Source organism: Carassius auratus, chromosome 12 (assembly GCF_003368295.1).
Source record: "Carassius auratus strain Wakin chromosome 12, ASM336829v1, whole genome shotgun sequence".
NCBI lineage: Eukaryota > Metazoa > Chordata > Actinopteri > Cypriniformes > Cyprinidae > Carassius > Carassius auratus.
Genome location: NC_039254.1, coordinates 18,050,229 through 18,062,521, shown reverse-complemented (window position 1 = coordinate 18,062,521; position 12,293 = coordinate 18,050,229). Strand labels below are relative to the sequence as shown.

Sequence of the window (12,293 nt, the reverse complement as noted above, 5' to 3'; positions counted from 1 at the left end):
GAAACCCATGAAAACGACCTGTGAGGATACTTCTTCACTAATTATTTTGCTTATAAACCGACCACATCATGTTTTCATGTTGCAAACATTAGAGCGCATATATAAAACATATAAAACAATAAAAAAAAAAATCATGAAATATATGCATTTATGCAGATGTAATAAAATTCAGATTTTCCAGTAGCAAACATGCGCCGCCTGGCGGTAACATCAGATCCGAGCGGTCACGTGCTCTGTCGGTGTCGGGCTCTTTTAACTGTAACACAGTCAGGAAGTGAACTTTTTTTTCGAAGGGGCTCGGTTGATTTGTGCCATATGTGTTGTGTTTGCCGTTCAGATTACGCATAAGAAAGATGTGTACGTGTAAACAGCACCACACCTTCAGGTTAGTGGGTTAGTTTGTTTGTAATCGTGTTGTAATTAGGGTCGGGGATCATATTTTTTGAGTAGAAGTGCTCGCTGAAGTCCCACTCTCTGTCTGTCTGTCGGTCGATATGTGTCATCCGCAGATGAGGACGCTGATCTTCGTCGCTTGGCTGCTGTTTTACGTGTCTTTTCTACTGGGAATGAGAAAGATGTGGACCGGGAAGTATGTCCGCAGTCCTCTGGCTCGAGCTCTGTTCATGAACATGGAGACTGACTCACCTGAGTCACCTGCACATGAAGTCCAGCAGGTGAGCGAGAGAGCGAGTTTAGGAACTTCTCTAGAGTTTCACACTAGTTAGCACAAAGTGTCTTCTTTTACAATGCTGTGGAACTAGTGGTTAAACTGTTTTTTTTTTTGTTTTTTTTTTTTGGCAAACTTGCAATATGTTCAAACATCTGCTATGGTAGCACCATGTAAACACTATGATGTGAATATGTGTGTTTTTTAGTACTTTAGTGTATGTGAAAATACCACGATATTTGAAGCATCACTACGTTTATTCAGAGGACCCTGATAGCTTCGGGTACAATGGTATTGGCATTCGAAAACATAAAAAAAAAAAAAAAATACAATGATGATATTGCATGTGTTTTAAGACGTGAGATCATGTACATTTATCATTGGCATTGCTATAAATCCATTGGATTTCCATGCACATATGGTAACTATTATCACCATAGTGTTTAGTAAAACACTGCGGGATTGCCATTATGGTAGCTTTTACATTACTAAAAATATAACCATGAAATAACATATGGCAACTGGTGTACCCATTCATTACCATAGCTTTCATTAAAATACCATGCTAATACCATTCAAAATAATCCGCATTTACACTAATGAAAAGTACCATGACATGTTTGAAATGACTGAAGTACGGTGTAAATGATCAAGAATACAGACCATCATAATAGAGTTTTTTTTATTATTATTATTGTTAAAGGCTTTGTGTAGCATTGACAACTAGTGGTTGAACTAGGTATTGCAGTCTAAATAAAAAAAATATTTGAGAGGGTTTTTTTCACCAGGCCAATCCTCCCGAGACCTAATGCATGATTGACGTCACCAGGAGGAACGAGCGCACTTGACGATGAATGAAATGAAATGCGCTGAGTTTCGCAGAAATACAATTGGGTAAACTGGAAGTGGGCGGAGTCACACAGACCAAAACAAAGACAGACATTCCGACGCAGAACGCACGATAGCTGACTGCAGCATTGTTTTTCAGAACAGTATCATGATGCTTTAGTAGAGTCAGAATCCTTCATCTTCTGATGGCTGTTGTGTTCGGTGTGGATGTGTTTGCAGTGGTACCACTGCAGTCCGGATCTGCTCGGAGAACAGGTTCGCTCTCGCTTCGTTCAGAGTCATCTGGATGAGGACACGCAGGCTTTCCTCCGCCGAAGCATGGAGAAATCCAGCTGGCTCTTCACACAGCTCTACCACTCTCTCTTCTCCACCATCTTCAGCCCCATCGTGTCTCGGACCTCCATCAACGGGTGAGACCCCTGACTCTCTCTCTCTCTCGCAGGCTTCAGCGCTGCGTCTGATGAGCGGCTCCTCACAGACTCATGTCCTGACTGTCTGTCCGCAGCTTTCTGGGCCGCGGCTCCATGTTTGTGTTCTCGACGGAGCAGTTTCAGCGTCTCCTCCGGATCGAGCCGGAATGGAAAGGGCAGAGGATGCTGGATCTGGGAGCCGGTGACGGAGGCGTGACTGAAGTGATGGGACGACACTTTCATGAGGTGTTTGCCACCGAAGTGTCCACGCCGATGAAGTGGCATCTCCAGAGGAAGAATTACAGGTACACACCGCTCCAGCATCAGTAGGAATCAGGGATGCACCCAATGTTCACAACTGAGATTATTCAGATGAAAATAGCCACAAAAAAAGCTCTTTCGTTGTGTTTGACCGTATAATCTGGATATTAAGGCATGTGAGAATGCGTTAAGTGCGACAAACATCTTTCAAAAATCGTAATGAGAATCATTCATAAATCTGCTGTTATCAACAAGAAGAAGTCTTCCTGTGGGTTTCCGCCAAAATAAAAGCTCCAGCAATGTTCATAAATGTCAGTATTTTACGGTTGTTCTGTAAAATAAACTAAAAAAGTAAGACAATAATAATTACAACAGTTCTATTAATTCATATACTATAATATTCACACATAGTGTTCAAATTGGCATCTGTAATATTTTCTAGGAAGCATTTATTTGCACAGTAAAAAAAAATACATGCCTGACTTAAAAAACGGGGTCATAAAAACGGCCCCCAAAAAAAAAAATTCAAACTAATTTTAAGTTAAATTATGATTTTTAGGATCAATAATGCTAGAATGTTAAAATAAATTCTGTATTTTTAATGTGTTGTTTTGTTTCTCTTTAAAAAGCAACCCAAAACAGTACAAAGCACATTTTGGCCATTTAATTTACGTAATGGTGAAAACATTTGTAAAATACAACAGGGAAAAAAAAAAAACATGCATCCCTAATAGAAGTGCTGATACAGCGAGGTGATTGTGAGCCTGTGCTTGTCTTTGAATCTGCAGCCTGCTGGGGGTGGATGAGTGGCACCGGACAGGTTTCCAGTACGATCTGATCAGCTGTCTGAACCTGCTGGACCGCTGCGACGAGCCTCTGCAGCTGCTGCAGGACATCAGGAGATCACTGGTGCCACACAGCGGACGCCTGCTCTTAGCCGCTGTGCTGCCCTTCCAGCCGTATGTAGAGACGGGTGAGATGAGCACGACTACTGAGCAATGCATGAGTGCTGCTGCTTCATTATAGATGAGCATCCAGTCAGAGGAAACGCTCAAGATTTGATTCGTCAGTGAAATCATGTTTTTATGTTTACCTTTTAATTCTTTTTTTTTTTTTTGCATAAATTATCATTAAATATTAATTAATTTATTAACTTATTTACTGTTTTGCTGGCTTAACACGCCATGTTTTGTCTATTGTAATTTATAAAAAAAATAATTTAAGTGCCGTTCCATTATTAAAATGCATTAATCATTTTAATTCAGAAATTATTATTATTATTATTTTTTCAAAGAAACAGGCTATGATTCTTTTTTTCCGAAAGAAAGAATATGATTCTTGAAAAGAAAAAAAAAAATGTATTTTGATACAATCTTTGATGATTAACTTCTGCTAAAATTTAATTACTATTGGAAAAACGTTTGTTCAGCAGATTTAAGTCCTGTGAACCAACATGCAGAATAAAACTATAAAATGAGAAATTATCTGACAGATAACACTTTATTTTATTAAGAATGATAAATCATCATTCTAAAAAAGAATAAGTACTTATTTAATTCATAATTATGAATAAGTGCTTGTATAAAGAAAAAAATAATTAATGTAATAATTATATTGCTACATTGTAATGAAATTACAAAATTACAACGTGTATATATATGTGTGTGTGTGTGTGTGTGTGTGTGTGTGTGTGTGTATGTATATGTTTGTGTGTTTGTTTTGACTTAAATTTAATTAACTTTTTTTAATTTTGTTAATATTTGCACACCTACGTGTATGCATGGGGTAAGAAAAATATGTAGCAATATTGTAACATATTTTTAAAAATGGTTAAACATTTTTCTATCTATGTGAACCATGTGTTTTCAACATGATTTTAAAATATTTATTTATTTATTTTTGCGATGCATTCTTATTTCTGGTTTAATTTGTGACTGTAATGTATTGTAAGGCGGGGCCTGGGTGCGACCCAAGGAGCACATCAAGGTGCAGGGCAAGACGTGGGAGGAGCAGGTGACTCACCTGAGCACAGACGTGTTCCTGAAGCTGGGCTTCCAGGTGGAGGCCGTCACTCGCCTGCCGTATCTGTGTGAGGGAGACATGTACAAGGACTACTACATGCTGGACGACGCCGTCTTCGTGCTGAAACCCCACGAATGAACCTCTGGCAGAAACGAGAGGGCTTCGTTTAAGTTTCCCGTATGTTACATCTCAGGAAAATGAAATCTTTGAGAAACAAATGATCATATCTTATTGCAGTTAAAGAAGTGTAGTACAGAGCTGTTTCCTGTAGGGGTGGGACATTTAAAATATATATATCTAATATAAAATATTAGTTTGCTCATTCGACAGGTAGCTATTAAATCTCCTTCGGTGCCTCCCCTCATGTTTTCTGCATTTGTAGTGAATTTCTCATGGGATTTATGAGTTTCAGAAATATCTTAGGACCAATGTAAGACCTTTTTTTATTTTAATGCATAAGTAAAATGATGATGTGCACAACACAAAACGTCTCAAGATACTTTTATGTAGGTATTAGTTAATTACAGGATGTGATGTTCTGTTTGTACACATATTTTTAATGATGTAAATCAAGTATTGTCTTTATTGAATATGTTTACTGTGCAATAAATCTACATTTGTTCTCTGTATTTGGTTTCAGCTTTGGTTTGTGATGTAATATTGACATGATGATGAGATAAGCAGAACCTTTACTATATCTACAAATTAAATGAAAGACTAAAGCTCATTTAAATAAAGCTATTAACAAAGAGAGATTATTCTTCTTTAATAATGTATTATAAAAACTTTTTTTATTTTTTTTATGCAAAACAAGCCAGTATTTCATGCACTTCTGGTTTGATCCTGGCCACGAATTATAAACCTTATCTCTAGTATACGTTCATTAAAAAAAATGGGGTAAAAGAGATAAAAAAATAAATAAACTGCTTTATGATGGAAATGAGAAATGACAGAGAAACACATTTCTGACAAAGCAATGGAGTGACAATTGCACATAATATATTTTTTATAGTCCTTATAAAATGTAGATATAAAAATAAATGCATAAGTACATATACATTATTTATAATTTATACATTTAAATACAATTTGTATTATAAATTATTAATAGCTTAATATCAATACTGTTAATTATTATGAATGAATAATTAACTGAAAATGAATTTAAATCATTAATAGGAGTACACTAACAATGATGCAAATAAATTTATAGTCAGGAAAGCAATTGTTCATTTAATTTTAAATGAAAAATATTAATTTTATATGAATTACGCTATATTTCTACATATTCCTTCATCATCAGTCACACACGAATCCACGCACGCACGCACACGTGTGTATATATTTTTCGTTTGGTTTAGGTGTGTTTGAATTGAGTTGGAATCTAAACTCCACAGATCCTCAAGAGCAGGATCCAGCGAACTTCCCACACACCCTTCCCAAGCCACAAGTTCACAAAAACTGAAGAAGAAAAAAACGAGAGGAAAAGAAGTCGATATAACAGGAGAGTCCAGACAGGCGGGGCTTAGTAAAAAAAAAAATACTCTTGTTGTCACGTGTCTTTTGTTACTTTTCTCCGCGTGGATCAGAGCGGACCAATCAGAGTCGACTGCGATTGCTGCTTAATCGTTTATTTTCTACAATTGTATTATGCTAATTCGCAGTTACCATTTAAATGCTGGAAATAATCTAATATATATTAAGGCACATTTCAACAACATATTACACACATATTATTAGTGTTGATACAGCAAATAGAAAGAAAACAACAACAACAACAAAAAAGTAAAGAAAAAGCATAATAATAATAAAGAAGGGTGAAAGTGTTATTTTTACAACCAAAGCAAGTTCAAAGCATATAAGAGTTTCTGGGCGTTTCTGTCCATTATGTAATAAAGAGACTTCACAAATATATATCTTTATTTTATTCTTCAATCCGCTGAAGTGGGGTTTAACCTTAAAACCGTACAGCTATGAATAAAGTGTTTGGACAAAATAATAAAGTCAGCAACACTTAAATTGAGAGCACAGTCAAATAGGTGTGTTATGTTGGGAATAAAGCCACTTTTGAAATTCACACCAGAAAAACATATTTGACCCTGGTCCACATTTTATACCTCACTGATGTGTGGTTTGTTATGACAATATCAGGCTGAGATACAACTATTTAAAAATCTGGAATCTGATGGTGCAAAAAAAAAAAAAAATCACAATATTGAGAAAATATGCCCTTAATATGCCCTTAAATTTGATATATTTACAGTAGGAAATTGTCAAAATATATTCATGGAACATGATCCTTACGTAGTATCCTAATGATTTTTTGCCATTAAAGTAAAATGGATAATTTTGACCCATACAATGTAGGGCTATTGTTAGCTACTGCTCCAAATATCCCTGTGCTACTTTTGTGGCCAGGGTCTGAGCCACCGGTTGAGCCACGGTGCGCCCCTAGAGGAAAACATAGTGTGTGCAATCAATATATGAATTATCCAGCGATATTCTCCTCCCAATGCCAAACTCCGAGCATCATCATCATCCTGCGGCTCAGCCAACCCGCTGTCAGGCGCCACGTCGCGCTGCTCTCGCCATCTTTCAGTCGGGAACGCCGTGTTTGTCGCGCGCTGCAGGGGAACTCGATCCGCGCTCGAGCCGCTTCCCGCATTCATTTCAACAAAGCCCTCATCATCAGACCCAAAGAAACATGAACGTGTTCAGACTGACAGGGGACCTCTCCCATTTAGCAGCCATCATCATCCTCCTGCTGAAGATATGGAAAAGCAGGTCGTGTGCAGGTGAGAAACGCTGGGATTTCAGCTGAGAACGCGCACTGGGCACTTTTTAGGGCTGTGTTATTTATTTATTTATTTTTTTTGAGTGTGCGAACTTCACATTTGGTCAAAGTCCATTGGTGTGATTCGTTTAAGTGGCAGCTGATCCACTCGTTTGTGATGTAAACTCAAGCACTAGGCCTCGTTTGAGTGAATTAAACAAGTGTTGGTGTATAATATAATGTTTTAATGCACCTATGCTCTTGAATTCCTCCAGTGAAGTGATGTTTCGCTTTACTTGCATTGACTTGCATTGAGTTGCATGAAGTATAAATCAAAAGCAACAGTGATTTGTACCAGCTGAATGTTGTAAACCCTGTTTAACTTTGGAGTTTTGCTCCATTTAGGTTATCAGGCTGTAGATAACTAGTGACTTCATTCATTCATCCTGATTGCATGCTCTGACCTCTGACGTGGCAGCAGGATCTTATTAGTTTGTTATTTATTTTACACTGACAGTCACTGTAGGGGTCTCTGGGTGTATTACAATGTTGTTTTGTGATCTTATTGTACAGGAACTCAACACTTCTGCATGCTTTAGTGATTTTGTAACAGCCTTATTCATGTTAATGTCTTACAAAACAAACTGAACGTGTGGAATGGGGTTCAGTTTGCACTAAGGACAGTGAATTGTTGAAATGTCATGTTGATGTGTGTTTTTCAGGAATATCTGGGAAGAGTCAGATTCTGTTTGCCTTGGTGTTCACCACTCGCTATCTGGACCTTCTCACGTCCTTCATTTCTTTGTACAACTCCAGCATGAAGGTGAGGCTGAGCAGATTAAAGTTATTAACATGCACACGTTCATGCATTTTTTTCACAAACTCAACAGACCTGTCATGGTTTGTGTGCTATAAAAAAAAAACTTGAATGTGTGAAATCAATTAAAAGGGCCAATCAGAGTTTGTTTTTGCTTGTGCATGATGTTGACCCTGTGTGTTTTTTTTTTTTGTTTTTTGTTTTTTTGTGCTGAAATTATCTTCAGTGGTCAGAACAGAAACAGTAAATGTAATTTGTTTTTAATTAAAAGTAGGTACTATATTTTGTTTCTGTAAGACTTATTCTTTAATATTTCATGTTTTTAGAGGGGTTTTTCATGTTGTCAGACTATTTAAATCTCTAAATTATGCATCAGCTATTTTTATATAACTTTAAATAATATTATTATATTCTGTTAACACATTTATTATTATTTTTTTTTCTTTTGACAATTTTTGGATATAACTGAGTTGTAGATTGTACCACAAAAAAAAAAAAAGATGCTTTATTTTTAATTTCCATGGTGGTGATTTTTGACTGCAAAGATTACAAGTGTTAAAGGGACTTTCTTGTAACTGTTTTGTTGCATCTTCCCATGCAGGTCATCTATATCGCTTGTGCCTATGCCACGGTGTACCTGATATACGTGAAGTTCAAGGCTACGTATGATGGCAACCACGACACGTTCAGAGCGGAGTTCCTGGTTGTTCCAGTCGGTGGCCTGGCTTTCCTCGTCAACCACGACTTCTCTCCTTTGGAGGTGAGCGAGCAACTCCGTTCCTGCTTTCATTCAATCTCAAGTTTGTAGGGCTGCCCGTTAATAGTCGAAATATGGTGAGTTAACCAGAAGAGGCTTGGTTGACCAAAATTTTGTTAGTCGCAGAAAAAAAAAATCTAAATATAAACATCCAGAGGAAGTGGTGAAGTCAGGCAGTAGTAGCTGCAACTTTACATGGCCGCTCAGTCTAATGTTAACCTAGTGAAATGTGTGCTATTGAAGCTGGAAAAATAGTGCATTCGCTGCGTGAAAGATGGAGGTGGTCACTTGCTTTTAAAATGCTGTCATTTTTGCTCATACAGATAATATTAATCTGTAAAGACTATAAGTTTATCTGTGTGAACTCACAATAACAACAAAACATTGTGCTTTTGTAAAATAAAGAATGCAAACAGGATGCACTTTCTGCCATCTCTGTGAACCTATGTGAAGACACGTTTATCCGTGTGAACTCATAACAACAAAACATTGTGCTTTTGTAAAATAAAGAGCGGAAATAGGATGCACTTTCTGCCGTCCCGGTCTCTATGAACCTGCGCATGTCACTTCGAAACTCCTTGTATACATGCCTTACAGACATGAGAAGATATATCTATAAACAGTGAAATGTCTACTTTTCAACTGAACCAAGTCAAATGGAAAACACAAATTCTCAGATTATGTAATGCACAGAGGTGTATCCACTACTTCAGAGATGATGGGTCAGTGTCACTGATCTCTAAAGTTGAAAAACAAAGTTTATCAATAAATTATTAAAATGTTAATGCATACTCCTTACTGTTTAATCATAGTCATTACTAGCTGTGGCGAGCTTTTTGCATGCGCTTGAGTGCTTATCAGGCTGTATTATGCATTTAAATGGTATATTAGCAAACATGTGATCGGTTGACTTATGCCAGAAAAATCCTTAGTCTAGGGCAACCCTAAGAGTTTGTCTCAAGTTTATTCATTTGTATCCTCATCATCTCCTCGTTGTAGATCATGTGGACGTTCTCCATCTACCTGGAGTCCGTGTCCATCCTCCCACAGCTGTTCATGATCAGTAAGACGGGAGAAGCCGAGACCATCACCACGCACTACCTGTTCTTCCTCGGCCTCTATCGCGCCCTGTATCTCATCAACTGGATCTGGCGCTTCTACTTCGAAGGCTTCTTCGACATGATCGCCATCGTGGCAGGCATCGTTCAGACAATCCTGTACTGTGATTTCTTTTATCTCTACGTAACAAAAGGTGAGTTTTTTAGCCAATATTGTCTTTAAGTATTGCTTTAGAGTAAAAAAAGGACTGAGAGCTAGTGTCTTAAACTGCGATTGATTGTGAAATCAATTTGACTGCTACTAGTTTAGCAATGATCAAACATCATGCACCACACATTTGGCCCATAAGTGCATCTTCGTAAACTCTCATCCTGTCTTCTTGCACCAGTATATCATCATTTGTAGTTTAGGGTTTAATTGTTTGTCTGTATTGATTCCAGTGGGCTCTTAACGACATGTTTATCAGGATCCAAACAAATGCTGTGCAAGACTGTTGTGGCTGTCTTGATAAATGGTGTTCTAATCTGATCGTTGGAAGCTACTCAAGTGTTTCTTTTCATTATTTCAGTGTTGAAGGGAAAGAAGCTGAGTCTGCCAGCTTAAGTCTGAAAGAGCGCGGCGCACGGAGCAGCACGGGACGCAGAGGACGAGAAAGATGCCTGAGACGGAGTGCAAAGAAGAGATCCAGTCGTGTTCACATCAGGTGCTCTGGAACAGCTCTGGATTCAAGATTCAGAACCACGGCTTCAACCAAGTCTTCAGATTCCTGTTTTATGCATCTTGTCTTACCCTTTTTTTATTATTCCGTATCAAAGAAAAAGTTTTCTACATGAATCGTGTATTATGATTTGACCGACGGCATCATAAATGAGCTGAACGTTGCCTCAGTGCTAACAGTCAGGGACTGATTCTTCTGATGAATATTGATTTTGTTTGTAAGAGTATTTTCAATCTGATTAAGTGTTCATGTTTTCAAAAAGATTATGGGAGTATTTGTAGCTCCATGGGATAAAATTCAATAAAAAATAAAAAAAGTAAAAGTTTTTGCTCAAATTCTTATTGCAATTATCCTTTGTTAAAAAAAGGTCAGTCATAATATGGCGTCCCCCAAACTTCTCTCTTAATTATGTTCAAATGGTACAATCTCAATTTTTGCAAGATGGAAATTTCTAATTTGGTATTAAAACAGCTGAACTGTTGGGAGCCGTGCCCCTGCCTTTATAACTGTAAATGGCTTCATAAAGAACCAAAAAATAAATTGTACAAATGTTCACAGATTTTTATGCTGTTTATTTTTTAGGATTTAGATTTTTTTTTCACCTGCAGTTTGATTGCTTTTAAGTTTTTATTTATTTTTCCCCCCTTTCTTTTTGATTGATGTAAAATATGGTGCAATATGCTGGAATGTGAACTCATGGACCAATATTGATCATGTTCCTAAATCACTTTTTCAGCAGAAAGTAACACTATTGCACATACTATATTAATAGTTGTTCATTTTATTTCTGGTCTATGTGGTCAGACTTTTAATACATGCCTTTTTAATTCCCAATAATTACCACAACCAGGTTTTAGATTTACTTTGAATCAATTGTTACACTACGTAAAATAAAGATTTTATGGGAAACGTCACTTGTTTTAAAAATGCAATGCACAGATCATTTTTGGTTACCACATAACTCAAGATGAAGCCATGTTTCATCACATCATTAACGTAAAAAAAAGAAGCTTTTAAATATCAAACCAAGAATTTTGTCCTGTGACGTTCACATGGAGCATTGTTATCGATTTAAAAGTCCTATCCGAATGAAAATGCTCCATATAAACACCCCAACCGAATATGTATATATATTATATAATTTTTAAAAATCTAATTAATAACATTATCTAATCTAATAATCTATTCTGAAAAGATCATTTAAAGTAATTGCTGTGCAAAACATCAAACAGAGATTACAAAAAGTAGGTTCAGCAAGAAATATTTTGTTTGATAAAATCTATTATACATACTCTTTTGGACCATGTGAGTAAATTATGACAGAATTGTCATTTTTTAGGCGAGGAACTATAACTAATATTTTTTCTACTTAATTGTATTATTATTGCTATGAAAATATTAAATTATTTCTTTAATGGAATGATTCTCTTAATAATAAACTAAAACTGCCAGTAAGGTGGTGTTAAATGTCTTAATGATTAAGTCATCGAGTCATTTATTCATTCGTTTGATTCGTTCAAATGGCTGATTCATTCAGTGAAGTAAATCAAAACGTGGATTAAGAAATAAATGAGGGATGAACAGTTCTGATTTGTCTTTATATTTTCATTGACGAATTAAGCAAAACATACAACATTGTGTCAAAAATAACACAAATTTCCCTTTAAATGAACTGTTGTATAAGACGAGTATCACATTTGCACTCTAGCCTCCATCTCGTGTGAAATTTCTTAACTATGTGATGTAAATATGAGACAAAATTTCAAACGGGCATTTTGTCCCATATCTTTAATTTTAGGGATATTCTCTAGGGTCCATCATGCAGTAAGTTGTTGCTCTGCCTCAATCAATCGATCAGTCATCAATCGACTGAATGAAATGGCAGATGATCCACCAGAGGTATGGGGCGGGGCAAGTGCATCATAGTCCCGCCCACAGCCCGAGAGAGCTCTGGTGCCGG

At 36.7% G+C, this 12,293-nt stretch overlaps 2 protein-coding genes across 3 annotated transcripts; both read left to right on the top strand.

Annotated features, from left to right (window-relative positions):
• The first annotated feature begins 241 nt into the window (after window positions 1–241).
• mettl9 (methyltransferase 9, His-X-His N1-histidine) lies at window positions 242–4,838 on the top strand. 2 transcript variants are annotated; one of them, XM_026277407.1, is made up of 6 exons: window positions 242–385; window positions 510–674; window positions 1,736–1,926; window positions 2,022–2,231; window positions 2,976–3,160; window positions 4,139–4,838. In XM_026277407.1, exons 2-6 carry the CDS (start codon window positions 510–512, stop codon window positions 4,345–4,347), a joined length of 960 nt encoding a protein of 319 aa, XP_026133192.1. In that variant the 5' UTR covers window positions 242–385; the 3' UTR covers window positions 4,348–4,838. The 2 variants fall into 2 exon arrangements, with proteins under 2 accessions (XP_026133192.1, XP_026133191.1); XM_026277406.1 differs by lacking the exon at window positions 242–385 and having other exon boundaries at window positions 495–674.
• A 1,912-nt stretch (window positions 4,839–6,750) lies between these two features.
• Window positions 6,751–10,886, top strand: kdelr2b (KDEL endoplasmic reticulum protein retention receptor 2b). The gene is made up of 5 exons (XM_026277405.1): window positions 6,751–7,004; window positions 7,705–7,805; window positions 8,401–8,559; window positions 9,556–9,808; window positions 10,184–10,886. The coding sequence occupies exons 1-5, from the start codon at window positions 6,914–6,916 to the stop codon at window positions 10,216–10,218; spliced, it is 639 nt and encodes a 212-aa protein (XP_026133190.1). The 5' UTR covers window positions 6,751–6,913; the 3' UTR covers window positions 10,219–10,886.
• Window positions 10,887–12,293: the final 1,407 nt, after the last annotated feature.